General features: G+C 38.3%; 1 protein-coding gene across 1 annotated transcript; it reads right to left on the bottom strand.

Annotated features, from left to right (window-relative positions):
• Positions 1-11,264: 11,264 nt before the first annotated feature.
• On the bottom strand, positions 11,265-14,638 carry med28 (mediator complex subunit 28). The gene is made up of 4 exons (XM_036582959.1): positions 14,468-14,638; positions 13,145-13,211; positions 12,909-13,021; positions 11,265-12,173 (listed from the first exon to the last, which is right to left on the bottom strand). Exons 1-4 carry the CDS (start codon positions 14,627-14,629, stop codon positions 11,976-11,978), a joined length of 540 nt encoding a protein of 179 aa, XP_036438852.1. The 5' UTR covers positions 14,630-14,638; the 3' UTR covers positions 11,265-11,975.
• Between the last annotated feature and the right edge of the window lie 10,100 nt (positions 14,639-24,738).

The following is a 24,738-nucleotide window of genomic DNA, read 5'->3' as shown; positions in this document are numbered from 1 at the left end:
TCATTTATTTTTAATTTTATTTATTTTTCATTTTGGCAAATCTGGTCTTCCATATATAGTAAGTGGAGCTGATAAAATGGACAATGAGCATAGAAACAAGGAGGTGGTCATAACGTTATGCCTGATCGGTGTATTTGCCTATTATGTTAGAAATGTTCATTTTATTCTGTCAAGGTCCTCTAAAATTCTGCATGTTGCCAACAACTGTGTTTTTGACCAATTGTTGCAAATAAATCTAGGTCTCTATCCAGCCTAGGCCACATGATAACGATTTATGCTTTGAATAAACACTGGGGATTCCCCTATGATGCCCATCCAGAAAGTATGGCTCTACCATAATCAACTCAGCCACCTAAAACTTTTTCCAGGGAAACAGCCTAGCTAGCTGTATGTCAGAGTGCTGACATGAGTACAGGTGGCATGTTTTTTTTCCCTGACTGACCTGTTGCTTCCTTGCCAAATTTGTTATTCTGGGCACACTTTTCATCTCAGCTACAGCCTTCTCTCCTCTTCTTATCCATTTTGTGAGTGTGAACACAAATTGCAATGCTATAGGTTAAGTTAGTCAAGCAACTAACCTGTGCATACTGTTTATTGCATGTGTGCTTAAAAAAGGGACAAGGGAGGGGGACTGCTGTTATCTGAATGTTGTGCTGTGCAGCCACAGTTTAGTACATCTTTGCCTCTGGTCTGCTGATGGGCCAGTTCACCGTGAGGTCTCCGCATCCTCCCGATGGACAGTCTGAGCCTGTAGTTAGCTTGTGAAGAACGGCTGCCATTCGCAGACTAGTTAGCTCAGGATCAGTCATTATCTAATCATTCTAATTGAGTTGTACTGGCTAACATGCTAATTTATAAACTGTGCTTACTGATGGTCATAGAGCAAAATAAGGATAACGCAGCGCCTGTTCGTTTAAAGATTTAGATCTATTTACAATGCATTATCTGTTCATTCTGAACAACATATCTGTATTCACTCACATCACTAATATGTAGTGTTTTCAGTTTCAGGAATCAGTAGAACACTGAGCAGTTGCTGCAACCTGGTAGCAGGTGTAGTCAGTCTGGCAGTGCTGTGTGTTCTCCTGACCATGTATAAAGCTGTGAGAGCAGAGAGAGACCAGTTACTGAGGGAGAGAGATGAATGTGCCCTGGGTAAGTGAGTGTTTAGTTACAGCTGAATATCAGAGGATTTCCTAGTACATCGCTCTATATAAAAATATGTGTGAGTTTCTACTTGCAAACCTAGAAGGTCTAACTGTGTGATGAACAGCTAGAAAGACGCAGGACTGGAAGCTATACGGTTCCAGTATGTATTACCTCTCTACTGGGAAGAAGAACTGGAATGAGGGCAGACAGGACTGCATAGAAAGAGGAGCAGACCTGGTGATCATCAACAGCAAAGAGGAACAGGTGAGAGACAGTGAATAAAAGACAAGCATGTTTTAGGAGTGGAGACGAGGATTTTTCCTTACACTGGACTGTCGTGCCTCAACAGGAATTTGTTGAGAAGCTGACATTTTGTAAAGAAGCTTGGATTGGTCTGACTGACAGAGAAAAAGAGGGCGTCTGGAAATGGGTGGACGGCAGAGCACTGACTACTGGGTAAGAGATCACCAGACTAAAATCTAGACCAGAAGTGTGTCAAATCTGGACCTTAAATACAAAATCCAGGTCTGGAAAATGGACAGTTAGTTCACTAAATCCTTAATGTAACTGATTGGCTGCCTAGTGTCGTACCAGAGCCTGGTTAAGGGGAGCCTGGCCACTTCCTATTGCTCCTATTATATCAAAATACAAATTATATATATGTGTTATAGAAATGTGTGTGTGTGTGTGTGTGTGTGTGTGTGTGTGTGTGTATACACATAGGCATCTCCCTTGATCTACACTCATTGGGCTCTTTGTCCATTTTATCAGCTCCACTTTCCATATAGGTACATGTAATAGTTCTACAATTACAGACTGTAGTCCATCTGTTTCTCTTTATTATTCCCCTTTTACCCTGTTCTTCAATGGTTAGGACCCCCACAGGACCACCACAGAGCAGGTATTATGTGGGTGGTGGATCATTCTCAGCATCGCAGTGACACTGACGTGGTGGTGGCATGTTGAGGCCCATTTATACTTAATGTTAAATATGTATACAGATACGGAGCCTTCTGTCCATACTCTGCATTCATTTCGTCCATATTTGTGCACGTTCTCTGAAAGTTTACGGATACAGAGCAGTACCACCAGAAATTGTGGGAGCAGTGAAGCCAATAGTTCATGCGAGACAATTCCAATTTCTCTCATAGGTAATATAAGTGTAAAGAATTCTTCATCCATATGTCACAAAGTATTTAATGGCCCCACAGACACTACAGTCTACGCTGGTTCCTCTTCCATCTCTGTTGTAGTTGGTACATTATTACGACCTCCTCCACCGCCACCATGTTTTGTTGTGGTCTGAAACTTTTTACTCAGGACTGCCCTCTAGTGGATGCACTGCTTAACATCCATGCCAACGTAAAGGACGCATGGAAGTATGTGGGCAGTGCGGGTTACATTGTTTGAAATGGACGTGTTCTTTTTTTTGTACGTAAAGGAAGTATAAATGAGCCTTTAGTGTGTGTTGCATTGGTATGAGTAGATCAGACAAACACTGTGTTCACTCACTGTTCACCACCCTGCTCAATTTCTGTCAGTAATCACCACATCACTTTACTCCTAATTTGTAGAAAGTAAAACTTCAACAAGGTCCTTAGGAAAGTTTGCTCACTCGGTGGCCATCTTGGCAACGCCACGGGGCAGTTATTTCCAGTCATAAAAGACCAGACTTCTCTCTTATGAATGAGGAGAGACCAAAACACTCCAAACTGAACCTACTGTTTTGAAAACATATTTGAATAGTGAGGAATAGTTTGTAACATTTGGATCAAATAACATACAAAAAAACATGTTTTCAGGTTGTTCTGGCTATTGCGCTTGCACAGAACTCCACAATGAGGGGGGGATTTCCCCACTTGCGGCATAACCATCAAGCTGACTTGCCCTTTTTTTAGTGAATTGAATTGAATTTAGATCCATTGACCAACTGTGCTTGCACACAGAGAAATTAGATGAAAGCTGGGACTTGCTTCATAAACAGATGCCATGTTGAGTGTTACAAGCTTTCCCATTCATTTTCCAACCAGTGATCTGTCTTGTCATTTCTAACATCTTTAACTTTGTCGGCAACGTTCGCGCTGCCTTTTCTTGCCAGAAATCACCAGCTCTCATTAAAAAGCATCACCTCAGGCCGCTTTGTAGCTCCATTTCAGACATTTATTGAGTGAAAGACCAATTAAACAGCTTTGACTTTTGTGTCAGAAATTCATTCAATAACTCATACAATAGACAGAATACTGTTAAATTGTTGATGTTCTGGGTCAGAAAATGCTTTAAACCACAATCTTGCACTAGTGGCCCCCATTTCATTTTTCATGATTGTTTAAAATGATATGATTAAAATAGCTGGAATATAATGTCGTATTACATACAATAATGAAATGTAGCTCAACTGTACATTATCTGTGCCTTTCCAGACACTGGAGGAAACGTCAGCCAAACAGTAACGATGACCTGGACTGTGTTGTAACTAGCTATAAGAATGATCACTGTAGAGGATGGAATGACGCACCATGTCTTAAAAAGAACTACTGGATCTGTGAGAAAAAATCCCCCCCGGCTGTTACAGGAGCAGAGCATAATCACCACTAGGCCTATATGTTACTGTCTGTTTTGTTCAGAAGAGTAAAAGTGTGACGCTTTGTTCCCATGAATTGGAAGAAATGCTGTGTAGCTCTTTTGATAGCCCAGTCACTTGCTCTTTTTTGTTCCTGTTACCAAATCTGTGAATAAAGTTGAAATTAATTTTAAGAAGAAGTGATTTTTTTTGGTTGTATTTGTCTGGATCTCGCACGGCCAGCAAGACCATTCTAAAATTCTCAGGGCAGATCAATATTAAATCTTTCTCAGCTCTTACTTTTCTCTTTTATTAAAATATTCACTTAATATGTAAAAATATGTACAATACTGTCAGTCAGAGGCCACCCTTCATTTAGGTCATTTCCAGTCAAAAAGCCTGTAAACGTGTCTACAATGAGGCAAAGGAGCAGCTTCCCCTCTTTCGTCTTATTATAGGCGTAGAAGAGCCACAGACAATTTTTAATGCCAAAACATGGTTTGCGATGACGCAAAACATTAGTAAATCTGCCCCAAAATGTCAGACAGTATATGTTGTCATATATTGACTGACCTGAGGAGAAACAGTGCAGCATGGACATAAATACACACAAACTGAGACGGGAAAGGCAGGACAACAGACGAAGAGAAGTAGATCCAAAATGGACTGACCACTATGTTACAGCTCAAGGAACTGCCCTAAGCATACTTATCTTAAAATCTTGAACTCTCTGTACTCTCTGATAAATACAGTGGATACTGATTATTTCTATAATTGATTCATCTTTTATTATTCACTATTCGATTAACCGAGTTATTACACTTTCTGTCATTTCCTCTCACTTGGCTTCGTCACATCATTGCCATCATTCCAATTTCCGTTTGTGTGACAAATGCCATTGTCAACTAATCATTTATTTAAGATACTCTTTCTATATATATATGTGTGTGTGTGTGTGTGTGTATGTATGTGTACATATTGATAACTAGTGATTCCCAGATTCAGGGAGTAGTGTGGCAGGAAACAGATTTTACAGACTGATCGCAGTGTGTCTGGGGCTGCTGTGTGTTTTACTGCTGACTGCCATCACAACACTATGGATCAAATTGTACAACATATAGACAGAATATATAGACAGAAAATTATTAGTTAACAACCAGTTACATCCATCTCACTAAAGAGAGAGATTTTCCACTGTTTCACCAACATCCTGAGTTATGTTACACCATTATCACTGACACAAAGAGACTGTTACAGACCAGTTAACCAACCTCACTGTAAAAGAGACCAGTACAGACACTATATACTAGAAAACAGAGACATTAACCATTACTACAACCTCACAAAAAGAGACCAGTACAGTTTACCTAGTAAGGGAGAAAACTGTTACAAAATAGATTTTTCAGTGATCCAGTGTCAGATTTTTCATTGATAGCCAGTGATCCCAGATTCAGCAACTAGTGTAGCAGGAGACCAGTTACAGACTGACCGCACCTGTCTAAAGAGGGCTGCTGTGTGTTTTACTGCTGACTGCCATCACAACACTGTGGATCAAATCGTACAACATATAGACAGAAAATTACTAGTTAACAACCAGTTACATCCATCTCACTAAAGAGAGAGACCAGTTACACACCAGTTACACCAACCTCACTAAAGAAAGAGACTGGTTACAGACCAGTTATACCAACCTCACTGAAGAGAGAGACACTAGTTACAGACCAGTTACACCAACCTCACTAAAGAGAGAGACCAGTTACAGACCAGTTACATCAACCTCATTAAAGAGAGAGACCAGTTACAGACCAGTTACACAACCTCACTGAATGGAGAGACCAGTTACAGGCCAGTTACACCAACCTCACTAAAGGAAGAGACTGGTTACTGACCAGTTACACCAACCTCACTAATGAAAGAGACCAGTTACAGCAACCTCATGAAAGAGAGAGACCAGTTACAGACACCTGGGCACATATAACGTTTACCATCATCCATCTCAGTCATTATATTGACTCTGACATATGCTACAGGCACGCTGATCAATAAAAAGTGAGGCAATGGCTGCACTGCAACATCCTTAAAAACTATAAAAAGCTCTGAAGGACTGGTTTAGAACTAAAGGAGAAGCTTTCAAATGTATTTCACAACAAACACCCAGGCATGATGAAACGTCTGGTTTGAGAAGATACAAGCAGAGATGCGGGAAGTAGATTTGAGGGTTGCTTAACTTTTACTGCTAAAAATAGACTATAGATAATAATCAGATCATGGGAAAAACTTATGTGTATTGGTTTTAGGGTGGAGTTTGTATTTTTATTTTCTACTTTATAATTTTTCAATACCTGTAGTAGCCATACATTGTTGAACTTAGAGCAAGCTGAATCACTTCCCATGTCAACAAATTGACTGTGGCCATGAGTCACGTCATCATTCTGGAGTCACAGGAGCCAAAATACTACTATTGCTACATGCAAACTAACTGTGCACTGAAAGCACCACTCATTTATGTCATAGAGAATATCAGCTTAGACCCAGAGATCCTAACATAGGCAAGATGCCAACTATATCGACAATCTGATCAGTCGCTGCTCAAGTAACTTCTGTTTACTAATATTAACCTATTCAGTTATTTTATATGTAGTGTCTTGCCTTACATATGCATACACAAACACACACTCACACTGTAAGTCAATGGAACCAGACTTTTGCCCTAGTAATTTTGGGCCATTTCTTTTGGTGCATTCCTCTTGAAATTTACCTACAATCTAAAGGACAGTAGGTTTTTCCAAATTATGTCAAAAACTGAAAAATGGCATACAAGGTTTTGGTCTGACAGCAGTGATATACTTTTCAATTCTATCCCATTTAAGGCACGTGTCAGGCTTCAGTCCTTGTGGGCCAAAACACTGCAGACTTCAGTACACTGTCTCATTAAACACACCTCATTCAGCTCATCAGCTGATTAGCAAGAACTGAATTCAGAGCGTTAGATGAGGGTAAATCCTAATCTACACAGATATTTGAACAATGGGACAACAGCCGTGAGCCAGTCACAGCAACAGCATGCAAAAAAAAAAACATAAAAAAAACATGCAGTGGGTCATCAGCTAGGCTACAGGGTGGAAACTGTACTTAGAAAAACCATAACCACAATTTGTACCATGTTTAAACGGAAACCGCTGCCTTAAATATATGCATTACATAAGCCCAGATGTATGGTGATGAGATCATATTTCCATCGTAGACTGAGACACCATGGATTTCTGCAAAGTCTTTCCTCTAATAGTGGCAGGAATCCAGTAGTAGCACATACAAAGAGTTACTTTAAGAGCTGAGGGGATGTTCACACAGTACTCCCGCATCACTTAAAACAGAGTTCATTATTGGAAAGTTAGTGGCCTTTCCTGTTGTCATAACCTTTGGAGCTGAAGTCCCATCCTTTTACTCTGACTCCATCAAATATGAATTCAGTGTCAGCTGGTGGCCAAGACAGTATCGTGTTGCCAGAGAGACACAGGGAGCAGCCAGAGTAGCAGGAGGCACTGCTAGACCAGAATGTGCCACCAGAGGGAGGCAGAGAGCAGCCTCGAAGGCAATCACTGGCAAGCAGCACCACCTGTGTGAGGCCTGCTTAAGGAGAGCTCTCACTTGATCTTGTGCTCGGCGTTGGGTCTGTTATGTTGCAAGCTGGTGTCTCCCTGGCCAGTAACTTAAACTCTTCTCAAGTCTAACTCCTGGTGTTCCCTTGGTTTCCAAACTAAGTCTTAAATATTGAAGAAGGAAAGAAAACTAAACTTAAAATGTTTATTTCTGGAGTCAGCTCTCCACTCTACATTTGGCTTCAAATCAGCTTCTGGAAGGTCACCTGATAAACTCTTGCCTTCCAAGTATTTGAAGAGTACTTGGATGGCATGATTAGACAAAAAAAATAGGGATGCAAGTACTAGTTTGAATTCTGTCTTCTTCCTTGTCGAGGCTCAACTTACCCCAGCTTCCCTTATGTGTTGTGAACCTGTATGACTAGAAAAGGTTATCTGCAATGTTGTCAACTGTTCGTGGAGCTTCAGCACAAAACTATGCTCTTCCATCAATCTACTAGTTTATAGAATGATATGCATTGTTAAGGCTACATACAACCTGATTTAAGTAAAACCAGATAAACCAAATTTTCTTGAACCTTAAATACTTTAATGGGTAAAACATTTTTATTGAATTTATTGAAGCTAATTAATGTTTTCAGAAGTCCCTGATTAGCTGGATCAGATGCATTAGTGTTAAAGAAGGAGGAGGCAGCATTTTAGATGCAGGCTAGAATTAAAATCTGCAGGAAAGTATATCTCCCGGAAGAAGGTGACCACTGACCTAGATGGTCCTTTACTTCTTTAGCCCAGAGAACACACCGTCCATTATTTCCATTAAAAATCTGAAAGGTTGTTCTGACCACAATACCACAATTGTGGTTCTTCAGATGAGCTTGAGCCCAGAGAAGTGGGCAGGGTTTCTACATGTTGTTGACATTTAACTTAAGCTATGCATAGTACAGTCTTAACTTGCATTTGCAGATGCAGCAACAGACAGTGTTTATCGACAACGGTTTGTCAAGGTATTCTTGCGGTGATATCCATCACAGAAATGCTTAACTCATCTTGGATGGGTAATTATATATATTTTAAATTGGTATTTGGGTCAATTGTGTTGTGTGCAAAATTCACTCTCTTTAACTTTGTTTTGTATGTCACAAATAAGCTGGAACCTATCGCTGTCCAATATATTAAAACATGCTAAAGAGAGAATTACGATGTGCTACAGGATATAGTTATAGTTCAACAAACATAGCGAATGTTTGGAGTGTTAGGCAAATTAAATAAATGATGGTGGTATTTAAAATTATGACCGTACGAAATGTAAATTCCATATCCATCTAATAATTCAATTTCAGGAAAGAGCGTGGCAGGAACTAGACTGGCTGCAATGTGTGTGGGTTTACTGTGTGTTCTCTTGCTGACTGCCATCATGGCACTGTGGATCAAATCGTACAACGTAATAACAGTAAATTGCCAGTTACAGCAACTTCACTATAGAGAGAGACCAGTTACAGAGGAAAAAAGATGAATGCGTCTTGGGTAAATGAATGTTGCTCCTGTTAATTTTGAGTATTAGAGGATTTTCCTTGTACATCATTTTATCAGGTATATTCGCCTTATAAGTGCACTTTGCACATTTATGATTACTACCTGTAGCCCATTATTCAAACCTCAGTTCAACCAAATTATGGAATGTTACGTGAAATGCTCATTCCAAATTTGATGGCTGCAACATGTTTCAGAAAAGCTGGGACAAGAGCATGTTTACCACTGTGTTACATCACATTTCTTTCTTTTACAGGACTTAATAATCGTTTGGGGACTGAAGACACCAATTGAGATATGAAAGCGGATTTTTTTTTTTTGCCATTCTTCTTTTAGACATGCTGCACAACCATATGGGACCTTCATTGTTCATTCATTTTGTGCTTTATAATATGCTCTGGACTGCAGGCAGGCAGGAAAGGTGAAGAGATGTGCATGCACTCCGTTGCATGAGGTGGAAGGATGTATTGTAGTCAAACTTTGCGACTGTTTATGTAAATAATGGATGTTGTCTTCTCCAGGTCAAAAAAAAGGACCACCCACATTGGTACCAGCATAATGTTCAAAAGCCAAGGTCTGTCATGGTCTGGGGGTATTAGTAAGCACATGTTTCTAGATGACCTCTTTTTCAGGAACGTCCATGCTTACTTAAACATGGCAAGGCCACGTCACATTCTGCACATTACAACATGGACGAGTAACCATGTGCTAGACTGGCCTGCCTGTAATGGAATCTGTTGAAGGCATCAAATTTGGAATGAGTGTTTTTTTTGTTTTTTTTTTTTGAATACAGGTCAACCTGAATTTACTATCATTGCTTTCTGTTTTCATTAGCAATTTTACACAGTCACAACTTTTTTGGCACTGAGTTTGTATGACAATAACTAAGGAGTTTGACGGTCTGAATGCTTTTTCACACAGTTGATTTACATACATTTATTGTGCAGCCATAACACGTTTAATTTCTGAGAGTATTTAGCACAATTTCATATTACAAAGAGACATGAATGTCCCCGGCTGTACCGACTTCATTTATCATGAATTAATGTGATGGATGGAGCATACAGTTACCTATAAAATTAAGCCACAGTTTCTGTTTAAAATGATATGAGGTGTTTTAAGTAACTCTTTGAAAATGTAATAGCCAAAAGCTGTCATAAGGCACACTGAGGAAAGGAAATAACTGAAGGGACAACTCATTCCCCTCTAAACACTGGGGGCCACATAGCCTCCCTTTTCCAATATTTACACCTATGCTTTAAACCAATCTCTTGCCATTGTGACATTTTTCATGACATTTAAAATGTCAGCTGGATTCAAATTATTAATGACATACAGTTAAAAGAGCAGAGCATGATCATCATTAGGCCTGCATGTTCACACTATTCACAAAACTTATATTTTGCTCTAATGCAATACTTGAATGTATTGCATTAGAGCAAAATATTTCACATCCCACGAAAAGCGAAGACAAAAGGTCTTTGAAATTTAATCTTTTAGTCAATCAGTTTTATGTAGTTTCTATCAAACTGACATGCAATATTTGAATGTAACTAAGTTTTGAATATAATGGTGTAGTTTCAGATATTCACACGCAGTGGTGAGCTGTGACTGTTAAAGCTCGGCTGTTAGGCTTGTTTTTTTCTCACAAAACTGGTCCTGCCTATTGCAAATCCTAATAATGTTAGTTGTTAATCAAACACAAGGTCTTCTGTCTAGCTCTTGAAGACCTAACCAAAGAAGACTGGACTACCCGGATGCCATAAAAAAAAAATCCTGATTGGCCAATTTTTTGCATCAAGACTTTACTTTTCTTCTTTTATGGTGCAACAAAACAAACTTTATCTCCCCTATGCTTCCTGCCAGAATGATCACATCATCTAAACATCAGAGCAGTAGCCAAAGTCGGTCTGTAAGGACATTTGTTGTGGCCTGCCAGAAAGTTTGACTACCCCCTCACCCAATCAGAGAACCAACATAATTTTGAGGTTAAAATGTTAAAAATGGTTTTAGAAACTTGTAACTTACTTCATTTGTATATCATTTTGTGTTTTTGGCCCTGCCACACCACAAACATTACATTTTGGCCCCCCAAGACAAAAATTTGAGCGCCCCTGTATTATAGTGTTGTTCTTAAACCTGTGCTATGAACATTATGGGGACCTCTCTGGTGGAAATGTGTAATTACACACAACATGCAGAAGAACACTGCAACATCTGTTGTGCTTCGGACCCTTTTCTCGGGCAGTAAATCTGATGATTGCGAGTGCAATTGAAAGCGTATTCAAGAATTCAGGTGCCAGTATAATGTTGATGTTGCATTTGAGTAAACGTGAGCCAGACCTTCTTTTTGACACTGCGTGACGTTACCATGTAGACGCACGTCATGCTTCAAAAAACTCCCACAAAACCCAAACTGACACCTCTGATGCTTAAATTATTATTTCAGACATTACAGGACTTACAGTAGCGCAGGCACATCTTATTTTAAAATGGTTTTTAACAAAAGTATGTCTAGAGCTTAAATTAAGTTCATATTGGCCTTTAATGGTTTGAACATGCCTGACCAGCTGCTCCTCTCCTGCAAATTTTACAACTTGCCTAAGAACTCTTAGTAAACAACTCTTCTGATAACCATATAGGGTTTTTTTCTGAATGTGATGGCTACTTCATTCTGGAAAGCACACAAACTACAAAATGCACATTTATTCTAGAGAGTACAAAAAGATTGTTAAATATCCACACAATGACAAAAGCACTCCTCTTAAACAAATAGTTGATCATCCAGAGATATCAAATTCAAAAGGTCTTCAAATTCAGAAAATTCAGATCAGATATAAAAGCTATTTGAGTTGATGACAAACTGTACCCAAGAGTTAGCTTTGGGCAAAACTTTGGGCTTTGGTTTACCGTAAATATTGCTTACAAGTAACCTTGGCTGCACCCAGTTATAGTTTTCTCTCACTAAATATGAAATTTGCTTCCATTTCTTCTCACAATCAAAAATCTAGGAACCATGTAGCATAGGCTCCACCATGGCTCTGGAATCTTGATGGACAAAATTGCCCGAAATTGTCAATATCAACACAATAACCACAAATCGTTTTAGTGTCCAGTTTCTACATCTTCAGGGATCTTCAGTTGGGTTTGATTGGGGCAGGTAGGTTGGCGGAGGCCTGTTCCAAAAAGGCCAGTGGACCCTGAGGCAGCTCTGTAGGCTTCTTGTGCTGGACGTTAATGTCCTCCAGCACCTGCTGCCAGTGATGGATCTTAGTCAGGTGCTTCTGAATCAGCATCTCTTTCCTCTGGAGCTCATTCCTCAGTTCCGATATGTCCTAACATAGAAGAGACACAGGAAACGTTTGCTAAATGTTTTGCAGCCATTACGCTTTCAGACCTTGATCATTTTAAACGACTGCAATCGTGAAAAACAGTTTAACAGTTAATACACTTATCCTCAACAACCATTTATAAGCTAGGTGACAACAGGGATGTAAATCTCTGACCCCATATTGATTCTATTTGATGTTGATTCTTTAGAAATGATTTCAATACATCAGAAAATATCAAATTTCACTGATTTCATTGAGCCTCATACATCAACTAACATTGATAACTGTTTTACAGCATGCAAAAGGTTGAACATCCCCATCAAATTCAGTTAACACATCCTCTGCAGAGAACAAACTTGAATATGGCATTTTGATGCAAATTTCAGCACACAATTTCCATTTATTTGCTAAGTTTAAAGGAAAATTTTAAACATAAAATAAAATGTGTCATAACTTTTGCACAGGCAACATTTTGTTTTATTATTTTCCCCAACATGTTAAATTCAGTAAATAAACAACAACAGCGTATTAAAAGTGTGTTCTCTGTAGACGAAGTGTTAACTTTTCATTTTACTTTTAAACACTTTTGAACAGTGTTCTTGGTTGCCTACGGCTTTTGCACAGTACTGTATGTTGACTGACTGTGATGTTCCAGAATACTGTTCTGATTGAAGCATCACAAGGCATTAAAGTAGTTTCACAAAGGATGATTATGTGCGTAAGACAACGAAAATTCACCTCTTTCTCCACCTGCTCAGGCTTCTGTACTGACAGTTGTAGTCTCTTCTGGAGGAAAAAGCATTCTATCTGTCTGGCCACATCCAGAAACTTCTGAATGCACTGGTCGACCCCTATAAGACACACACACTTCATTCACTGAGCATCAGCTTCCTCTTCTGCATGTAACAGTGTTCAACTACCAAGAAGCTTAACCCAAAAAAATTTTAAAAGCATGCTCATACTACACATTTTACCTGTTCTGATTTCCTCCTGGTCCGTCCCATTCACATAGTCTTGGCTCACGAGCGATGCGAAGCATGCCTGTAACACACAGAGACACGCAAAACTGATTTTTATTTTGAAAAATCAACAAAACATAATTTGACTGGGATGTTCAAACTTTTGCATAGAGTAAAACATAAGTTTTCAATATTTTGGGTCCTGACTTCTTGCTGCACTCCAGCTGCTGTATGGACTTGCTAAACTCCATCAGCAGCACACTTCATTTAGTTTAATGAAGAAACGTTTCTTGTCTGTCCACATTTCAAAACAATGTTAAGTTTCGCACAACAAAGCACAAAATAAGCTGACTTTCCAAACATTTCCGCATAATTTAAATGAGATATGCACAAAGTCATTCAGAGTGGCTTGATGTGAAAATGCAACATAATGCCTCTAAATGCGACCTCATTGACAGTCATTATAAAAATGTTTACAGATGTGTTGCCTGATAACTTTAAATCGTAAAAAAATGTCTAAGTTAAAATTTTGTTTTTTAAAACCCACTCACAGAGAACAGATGCATGCAAGGCACTGTATAGCAAGTTAATATGAATAAAGTATATTTTTTCAGATTTACCACTATTCTACCATAACAACTCAGAAAATACATGTTTTCAAGTTCACTAGTTGTTTTTCTTTAGCAAATGAAGTAAATATGCTTTAAGCTGTAGACAAAGTGACTCCTAGTTTCCAGCACCACTAATGCAGCTAAAGAAGCAAGAGTCTAAGTTTCTGCTAAGTGAAGTCTAAGTGAAGCATTTCACACCAAACTACCCTGAATGGCATTATTTACATCACAACCACTGAATTATGCAGACATTTCTTTTCTAAACGTTTTCTTTAAAAATGTTTTATTAAGCCAACATCAACCTACACTGGACTTACACGGGAGAAAACAACGAAAAACGCCGCGCATTTAACGTTACTGCATTTTACGTTGGATAAACTGAAACACAAAACTGATGTAGCACATTTCTGTAAAATACCGCGTTACTGTGAAATCGCACACATTTGGATCAAGTAAGTTCAAAACACTTCTTCATTTCAGTGGATATTTGTTCGAGGCTGAATTTGCCTTCCTGCTTCGAAGCTTTTTTCCAGCTTCTTGTTCGAATTTTCCCGTTCCACCTTAAATGGCGCAGCAGTTATACTTTCTCACTGAAGCTCCAGAAGGCAACTGCTGCACCATTTAAGGTGGAACGGGAAGATTCGACCGTGACTCTGACTCCAGTTTCGTTGTTTGCTCCGTTAGCGCATTAGCTCGTTAGCTCGGCTGTTTTCTGCGGTTCTCTCACCTCGAATGAAGCCTCCAGGTCGTCCACCAGAGTGGTGCTGCCGCCGCTGCCCGGAGCTCTGCTGCTGGAGGGTGCTGAGAGAGGAGCCGCGGCTCCGGGGACAGGAGCGGGGTGAGCGGGGGGCTGCTGACCCGGGAACATACCGCTCATGGAGGAGGCCATTCTCCCGTCTGAGTGTGTACACGGCGGGTGTGTCGGTGTGAGCTCTTGTGTGTGCTGCCTCCTGCTGACAGGGGGGAGAACCGAGCGCAGCTCCGGGTAGTTACTACAGCAGCAGCACCGGCCGACTGTTCGACCACAGCTTTTCTGGACCGGTTCTTTTATACGGAGCCCCTAAGGTGACATGGTGATCATTTTTAATAAGGCGTGGCCACGAATTACTATATTGAGGCCACGAATTCATATATTGAGACCAAGAATTAATATATTAAATTAATATACGAGTAGTAGTAGTAGTAGTATAATAATAATAATAATAATAATAATATACGCCCAATGACAGCTGAGATAGGCTCCCAGCACCCCACCGCGACCCAGAAGGATAAGCGGTTTAGATGATGGATGGATGGATAATAATAATAATAAAGAATTAATTTATTTATTATCAACCATTTATGATATTAACATATTATTATGTAATAATATAATAATCAAGGACTATAAACTATGAATAATGCTATTATGTCCTTTGGCTAATGTGAAATTTACTACTATCTTTAATCATAGTGTGACTTTTATTTTGTCGCGTTGTACCTCTGCCCTCGGCTGATGACTTTTAAGAAACTCACTTGCGTTTACTTCACTTGAGCAGCAGAGGGCGACATTGTAGCCTAAAAACTCCATACTGGTTTCTTCAATCTATTCATATAGAAAAATAATATTGTGTTATATGTTGCCTGAAATTATTTTTTAATAAATAAAGGTATTTAAAATTTTAAATGCCCATATCATTAAGACTTGAATTTTCCTCATTTTTTTTTTTTAAATAAAGGATGTTTGATGTAAACACTGTTGAACATGTTATGTTAAAATACCTCCTATAAGGACGCCCATTTACTTATATGGACCATTCTACTGAATTAATTCAAACTGCAGTCCCACAGTAAGAAAGTAAATAAATGAAGCAGACCTTTAATATTTACAAGGATTACATTATGATCAATTTAAATTCAGCGCTTTAACTGAGACAGTAATAAGCTAAATATGAACACAATCATCATTTTTAGGATACTTTCTATTGGGAAGTGTCTGTCCCAAACCCTAAACTTACACTTGTCAAAATCATACATACATTTTTTCCAGTGTTTTTTTTTTAAGATCTTTATTTTTTTATTTTTTTTTTTAAGTTTTAAAGGTTTAGCTAGATTTAACTACATAAACTCAAGAGCACAGAGGTGTGAACAGTTATGTGCTTTAAGAACACATCGTGAATCTGATGTAGACTTTTTCTTAGGGCCTTTCTCAAGAACACATTTAAGAAAAAACTTAGGAGGATATTGGTGATTGAGGCCTATTGTTTTGAAGTAAATGTGTCCCAAAGTCTGAAAATCAGTCTGTAACATTAAGAATTGTCACTACTAAAACACATTTTCTGAAATTAAGTAAACTTGTGTGTTTTAATGAAAAATAATATGATTTTATGTGTGTACAGCTGTTCAAAGCTGTGTTCGATAGTCATGTACTGTTTTGAGTTCTGCTCAAAATTAGCTGAAATTGTCACTACTGAAACATTAGTAAGGACAAAATGGATTGTTCAACCATTTGTTTAAATAAAATAATTATTATTAAGGTATAGAGTCACTCAAAGCAAAAGAATTTTACTCTTAAGTCAGTTTAAAAGTCCAAAATGTGTTTTCAACTCAACCAGTTTCGGAAGAATGATCCTTATCCTAATTATAAGATGATTACAGTCTTTATGCATCCAAAGCAAAGCTCGTCATAACATCATAAACGCATACAATCACAGTCAGTTTACTCATTGAGAATGCCGACCTGTAAAAATTTACCGCTCCCTGACATGGACAGTCCCTGTGCTCCAGATTAGAAAATTTAATTGGATGTTTACGGTAAATGTTTATTATTATATGGATATCATTCAGTGGAACCTAATAAAAGTGGACTTGGTAGATGTACGCGCGCGCACACACACACACACACACACACACACACACAAAACCACGCCTGAATGGATAACTGAACCTGGACCGCAGCACCTTAAAGCACCTCATTGATTAACACTGAACTTCCGGTGAGTCAAAGTCAGAATTGGTGTCCTCAGCCAAATGAGAAGTGACAGTTCACACTCAGTTTCAGAGCAGAGCCAATCCTGAAGATCACTGACATTTACAGCCGTAGATATTGGCCCTCGAGCGTACGTGCTCTCAGCGCAGGTCACTACTTTCAATGGCAGGAAATCTATACACTCATTCTCGGATGTGTGTCATAATGGCAACGTAATACACTTCTGCTTCCTGGTTATATCCTGAGTAGCATGTAGTATGTTTCAGATTGTTGTATTCTGATGTCTTATGCACTCTATTTGTCTGTTCAGTAATCATGGGCAGATTTAGTGATTCTGGGACCCTATGTGAAAGACAGGATTGGGGCCCCCCAGATTCACATTTTTAAATTAGTGGTCTCCTAAAAGGTGGTGCAACAATCTACATTGTGAAAAATCCTAAGCGTAGTTAATAAATGTATTGATTAATAATGTATGTAACGGTAATTGTTCGAAGTACGTCGTACAGAAGTTCAAGCCAAAAAACAAAATAGAGTAAAAAAGAAATAGAAAATTTGAAAATCAAACAAAGAAGCTGCTGGTGTTCTCAGAACAATGAACTGACCTCCCCAGAGTCCAGACCTCAGCATTACTGAATGTGTTTGAGATAACTTGGATTCTGAGAAGCAAAAAATGCAGCCAACTTCTAAGACTGAACTTTGGAGGTGTGGAAAAATATCCCTGCAGATTTCTCTGAAAAATTAAAAGCAAGTCTCTCGAAAAGAATGAAAGCTGTAATAAAGGAAAAGGTTGGACACACAAAGTACTGAAGAAGCTTAGATTATATTTAGCTGTTAGTTTATCCAAACTACAGTTGTGTTCATTGGTCAGTCAACATGCGACTTGAGTCTGAGTCACTGATCTCTGGCTGTAATTTCACTTCTTCATCCCTAATGGTTTCATTTTTTTCTCACATTAAAGTAACAGTTTGGCAAAAAATCCCATTTACACGATTTTCTACTTACCCCACATGTAGTTGATCAGCCAAGACATGTTCAGTGTCCAAATTTTGCTTATTTGGTTAAGTGCCTGGAGGCTAACGTTGCTAACAAACACAAGTCAGTAGTCACCCAAATCTTTTTCATAAATATGTCCCTAAGGTTTCTCTCAACTCACTCAAACTACTTCCAGATCTTCATTACGGTCACACAGATCTGTCAGTGTGGTTTATGACACAGTATGACTTACTGTGAACTATAAAAATGAACATAACTTCACTGTGCAGCTGAATGCTGTGGGCAGCCATTTTAGAAAACAAGTACAGTACTTAACTCCAACTTTCCCTCACGTGCACACACATAATGCAGGCATATGGGTGCTAGTTTTCATTAGAAATTTCTATTATTTCTGTTCAAAAATTGAAAATTGAAGATTAAGTTATTTACTAGAGAAACAACAGAACAGTGCTTCATGCTGCTTGTCAAAGCATCAGCTCCCAGTTTCAGTTTCCATTTCCCAAATGCTTTAGCTGCCATGCGAGTTGTGCTAATTCCTCCTAATAAACAGACACGGGTTCAACTCCTCATTATCCACGACCATCACTGTAATATTTCATTTGACGAGCTTTCATCAACATTAACAAACAAAGGTACTGAAAGGGGGCGGTGGAGATTGTGTCTGCATTGGAAAAAAAGTAAAAAAAAAAGAGACAAAAAAACATCTCACAAGTCAAACCAAACCATATTAGTAATATAGATAAATGTGATGTTCATATGTTTGTAGTGAACTATGCTGCCTGTCACAGCTGCAAAAAAAATGGAAACAGACAGTTAAAACAGAAGTTAAGACTCCTTTGGGGTTGTCAAAGTTGGTATTAGTATTAGTATTTAAGAAATTTTGTGTAGTTACAATGTTTCTGTAATGCTGTTTACTGTTAATATGTTTATCTGTCTTATCTGGAGTTAGGATAAGATTAAGAACTGAGTGACTGTTGTTCTGTAATGGCATCTGTCCTAAATTCAGTCCTAACTGAAGTCATCATGGTGACTGAACAGATAAGATAAGATTTCATACTTAAGACATTTCTGCAATACAACCCCTGGATATGATTTGAGAGTGGAGAGAAGTAGTTTTGGGGATGTATTCACAGAAAAGATTTGGGTGACTATTGACTTTGAGTGTTTGCTAGCAAAGTTAGCCTCATAGCTCCAGTTTAAAACTAAAGAAGTAAAATGTGCAGTAAGTGGAAAACTGTGTGAATGAGATTTTTTTGCCCAAGCATTCCTATAAGCTTGACACACACTTAAGTTCTATTTTATTATTTTTATATTTACAAATTCAAAGTAATAAACTGTTCTGAACTGAACTAACTATAGGTGCCAGAAAGAGGACTGAGTGTCTGTGTGATTATAACTATTTCATGCTTTGTCTATGATGAATTGAACATGATGGTGTTACTAATCTAGAGGATTGATGTGGTGTTTCAGGCCAATTGTATTGTCTGGGGGAAAGTGCACTGACAACAGACTCTCTTTTGCAAGTACAATCTGTTGTGGAGCTCAGCCAAGCCTGCTGATAGACAATCTCTCTTCAATGTGCTGTATTATATTAGTTAGAATATTTGTTTGTCTGCATGTAAACTCTCTTACTGGATTTATTTGAATTCTTTAATGTCTAATAAAACCAGGCCCAAGTTGAAAATGATCAAATTGGCTAACACTGCGATATTTACCTTTGTGTTAGTTGATGTGTGTTGTCCCTGATATATAAACATACATATGTATATGTGTGTGTGTGTGTATATAGTGTATAATGCTTTTGTCAGAGGAAAACCTCCAAACCTCTCCAAATTGCTAACTTTACAGGAAAAGGAAAAAAACCTACTTTACTTTTAATGTAAGTCACTGGAACCAGGCATTTTTCCAAGTAATTTTGGGCCATTTCTTTTGGTCCATTCTTCATGATATTTACACACAATGTAAAGAAAAACAGGCATTTTCAATTTATGTCAAAAACTGAAAAACAACAAAAATGAAGATACAAGTTTTCCTTTCGACAACAGCGATATATGAATCATTCTAAATTGGTGCAAAATCATAGTTGAAAACATTTTGGACTTTTAACTGACTTGGACTTTAGACTAAAGTCTATTTGCTTTGAATGATCTTATAACTTAATCATGTTGATTTTATTCAAATACATGATTGAACATTCCTTTTTGGCACGACTAATACAATAATAATGCTTCTGAAACTTTGCCAAATGTTTCAGTATTGATAATTTTAGCTAATTTTGAGCATAAATCAAAAATGCTAGCCAGTACATGACTAGCAGACACAGCTTTGAACAGTTGTACGCATAAAATCGCAGTGCACCACAGAGCAGGCATTATTTGGATCATTCTCAGCACTGCAGTGACACTAACGTGGTGGTGGTGTGTTAGTGTTTGTTGTGCTGGTATGAGTGGATCAGACACAGCAGTGCTGCTGGAGTTTTTAAACACTGTGTCCACTCACTGTCCACTCTATTAAACACTCCTACCTTATTGGTCCACCTTGTAGATGTAAAGTCAGAGACGATAGCTCATCTGCTGCTGCACAGTTTGTGTTGGTTGTCCTCTAGTCCTTCATTGGCGGACTATTTTCAGTCCAGCAGTGACATTGAGATGTTTAAAAACCCCAGCAGCTCTGCTGCGTCTGATCCACTCGTAACAGCGCAACACACACTAACACACCACCATCACCTCCACTCTTGCTTCAGATCTGAAAAAAATCCATCCTTCCACTGTGAGAAGATAACTCAACACTGTAAATCTGAAAGGATGTGTAGCTGTCAAGAAGCCCTCACTGAGAAAAGGAAACAGAAAAATGAGAAGAAAATTTGAAAATCAAACAGTGAAGCTGCTGGTGAGACACAGAAAATTACAGCCAACTTGTAGGACCGAACTTTAAAGGAGTGGAAAAATATCCCTGCAGATTTCTTAGGAAAACTGAAAGCAATTCTCCAAAAACAATGGAAGCTAGGATGTTGTTGATGATTCTGTGTGATTTTCTGGTAATTGTAATTTTTCTGCTTTTCTCCTGATGCTGAATAAAACGAAAAGTGAATAGTTTGTACTTAACGGCCATGTGACTTTTACACAGTACTGTATATGGTAAGTGGTCCTGATAAAATGGACAATGAGTGTAGATACAGAATACAACAAAAGTGAGTACATGCCTGTTCAATATCATTGAAATGTTTGGTAAATTATATTATTTTATTATTTCAAACCTCATTTTTTTGCAGTTAAAGAACGTAATGATTAAAGGAAATTCATTTAAAAAGAACAGAACTATTTGACTGGTTAAACCGCAATGAAAGGTTCATACATTTTGAAGGGCCGCAACAAAAGTTAGTACACCCTTCACTAGAGGGATTTCAATTTTTTTTTCTAATATTTTGTACATCCACCTTTGTTTTTCAAGCCTTTTTGGCATGAATGATACCAATGCAGCACAATTCTGTGGAGAGATATTCTGCTCTTCACAGATGACTCTTTTCAGCTCTTCTTTGCTAGAGGGGATGTGCTCCTCTGCTTTCCACTTTGAGATTACCCAAAGGTTTTCTATAGGATTTAGGTCAGTTGAAATACTTGGGTAGACGGTCGTTGCCATCTATATAAGTCACCTCTCCTAACCCTGCTAAACTCATACAGCCCCATATTAACACACTACCTCCACCATGTTTCACACTTGGCACTGTGCAGTCACTATAGTCTTGACCAGGTATATGCCAAACATGCTGAGCGACAGTTTGATCCAAACAACTTCATCTTAGCTTCATCTGGCTTCTTTTCATGTTCTTTTCCAAACCTTAGTCTTGCGGTTTTGTGCTGATTTGTTAGTAACAGTGTTCTTCTTGGATACTATCCGTAGAGGTCAAGTTCATGCAATGACTGGCACACTGTCTGGGCACTCACTGAGAGGCCAGTTTCTAAAGATAAATCTGGAATCACTGGTCCATCTGTTTTTCAGTGCAAGATTGCGTAAATAGCCGGCTGTGTGGTTTGCCACCTTTCGAGGACGACTATTACTGGTAGCGTGGCTCCCCTGATACTTCCTTATAACTGCTGCAGCTGAGTTTCAGCTTATGTTTAGTAGTTTACCAATGTTCTTGTACTCTTTTCCATCTTTATGAAGTTTTACTGTCTGGTTTATCACTTAATTGACAAGTCCTTGCCATGATGGATTATACACGGCCTATAAGAGACCAAAACAAACAGTGAACGTGAATAGTTTGATCAAAGGATGCCACAGGGCTTAAATAATTAGCTTTAATTAGAAGAAAATTGCATCATAGGTGTACTGACTTTTGCTGACCTGGCTTTTTACAATAGACTCTGTGATTTCAATATAGCCTAATAGGTCTAATCTGATTATTTTTTGTTAAACATAAGAGCAGGTGACCCATTGTTTGAATTACAAAGTATGTGGCCATTTCAATAAAATACTATTTTAAGTCATTCGACATTTTAGTGATATTGAATTCACATATGCTGTATACAGTACATGGTAACGGTAGGAACCATATATGTGCCTAATAATGTGGTCACTGAGTACATATATGAACAGTGTGTGTCTATCTAAGGTCCATTTTCTAGTGGAGCCACTTGGGACTGAGCCTCCAGCTCTCAGTCAGTAGCCTTTAGAGTGCCCAATGAACTTCCACCCACTAGTTTGCCCCAACCTTCAAGCTCAGCTGCCCTCAGGCTTCAAAACACACACACACACACACACACACACACACACACACACACACACACACGAAACATACACATATGCACACACAAACGCATGCACATTTTTTTCTCCTGGGGACCAGCCAAATGTCCAATGTTCTTTCTGTTTTCCATCATTCTGTGGACACTTGGTCCCCACAAAGAGCTAAACATCTCTCGCTCTCTCACTGTCTCACAAACAAACCAACAGTCTGCATTTGTGTATTTCTGTAAAGCAAACAGATAAATCAATGAAGACTGTCATGATTACTTAATTAAGAAAATTAATAAAGTAAAATTCATTCTCGATGAGCTGGCTTAGTAATTGTTGTTTAACTGGGTCAAGGCTGAACAGCTATTAACAGGCTCCTCCAGTAATATTTAGCTAGGCTTTAAAGGAGGCTTCACTGTAAAACTGCAACATACAAAGTAAAGAATACGCCACTTGAATCTCTGTTACAAGCTACAAATACTTAAAATGAACTGTGATTAGGCGAAGATGGGAGGTGAACACCACTATTAACTCAGGCATAACAAACCATAGAAGTGATTGTTGATAATTTGTAATATTGTAGCGATGCTACTCAGACATTTATAAAGTGAAGATTTCTACAGTGTAATGATATGTGTGGCTGTGACAAGTTCATGAAATGACCCTTATACTTTTTTCAAACCCTAAATAGAAAGCATGTATGTACAGTGTATTAATCAAATACATTTGAAAATATGTGGAAATGGCAAAAAAATGTTTTTAGAGAATGGCATTAAAAAAAGATTTAAGATGCATTAAATACAATTTATTTAATTTGCTTTTTCATTTCACTTTTTGGCTTTTTAATAGCTGTGACTTAACTATCTCATTCCCAAGCTTTACTAAGCCACTGCAGTGATCTAACTATCTCGGTCAGTTTGCTGATATCTGCTGGTACTCTGTTATTGCATATTTTAAATTCTCTTAGTGGTCTCACTTCCAGTAAGAGACATTTTTTGCTACTTAATACATATAGACTCCCGTTCCCACAGTTTACTAAATTTTGCCCTCATATTAAGACTCTGTTCCCTCTCCATGTCTTACTAAGTCCTGGCCACAACTTAATTATGACAATTATCTCATTCCAAGCTTTACGAAACTGTGGCTGTGACTTAACTATCTCATTTGTAACCTTTACTAAGTTGTAGCCATGACTTAACTATCTCACTCCCATGCTTTAATAAGTTGTGGCTGTGACTTAACTAGCTTGATCCTAAGCTTTACTAAGTTGTGGCCATGACTTAACTGTCTCGCTCCCAAGCTTAACTAAGTTGTGGCCATGACTTAACTAGCTTGATCCCAAGCTTTACTAAGTTGTGGCCATGACTTAACTATCTCATTCCTAACCTTTACTAAGTTGTGGCCATGACTTAACTATCTCATTCCTAACCTTTACTTAGTTGTGGCTGTGACTTAACTATCTCATTCCTAATCTTCATTAAATTGTGGACATAATTTAACTGTCTCACTCCCAAGCTTTACTAAGTTGTGGCCGTGACTTAACTATCTTGATCCCAAACTTTAATAAGTTGCCACTGAGATTTAACTATCTCAATCCTGAGCTTGAATATGTTGTGGCCATGACTTAACTATCTTGATCCCAAGCTTTTTATTAAGTTGTGGCCATGACTTAACTATCTCATTCCAAAGCTTTAGTAAGTCATGGCTTTGACTTTCCTATCTCGTTCCCAAGCTTTACTAAGTTTTAGCTGCGACTTAACTCGACTTAATCTTAAGTTAACCATCATGTTGTGGCCACACATTAGGATTTTGTTTCTATTCATTTCCTTATTTAGTCATGGCTACAACTTAACTGTCACAATTAATACTCGTTACAAAGCCTTACTAATTACTAAGGCCACACATTTATTGTATGTTACTGTTCAGGTCATTTTTATTGTGTAACTTATGGAAAATTAAATGAACAAAATGAAAAAAAAAATTCCTGACAAAAAATCCTGCTAAGACCAACTTTTGCTCGGAGCTCATTTGAGATCTAAGTTGGTCTTTGATGGTCTAGGTCAGGGGTCACCAACCCTTTTCATGGAGACCTACCTTAGTAATTAGACGAATAAGGTGGGGATGATCAGGGTTGAAGCTCCACAGGAAGGTAAATCTCCAGGAACAGGGTTGATGACCACTCTCCAGGTGGTAGACAAGCTGGAAATCCAGCTAGACTAAATGAAAACATACTCTGTGCTGGTCAACAGATAAACTTAGCTGTTTGGATATATTTTCAAATGAGTTTGAGTTTAGCTGGTCTG

Source organism: Colossoma macropomum, unplaced genomic scaffold, assembly GCF_904425465.1.
Source record: "Colossoma macropomum unplaced genomic scaffold, Colossoma_macropomum, whole genome shotgun sequence".
Lineage (NCBI taxonomy): Eukaryota > Metazoa > Chordata > Actinopteri > Characiformes > Serrasalmidae > Colossoma > Colossoma macropomum.
The sequence above is the reverse complement of the archived record's forward strand: the minus strand, read 5'-3'. Positions and strand labels throughout refer to the sequence as shown.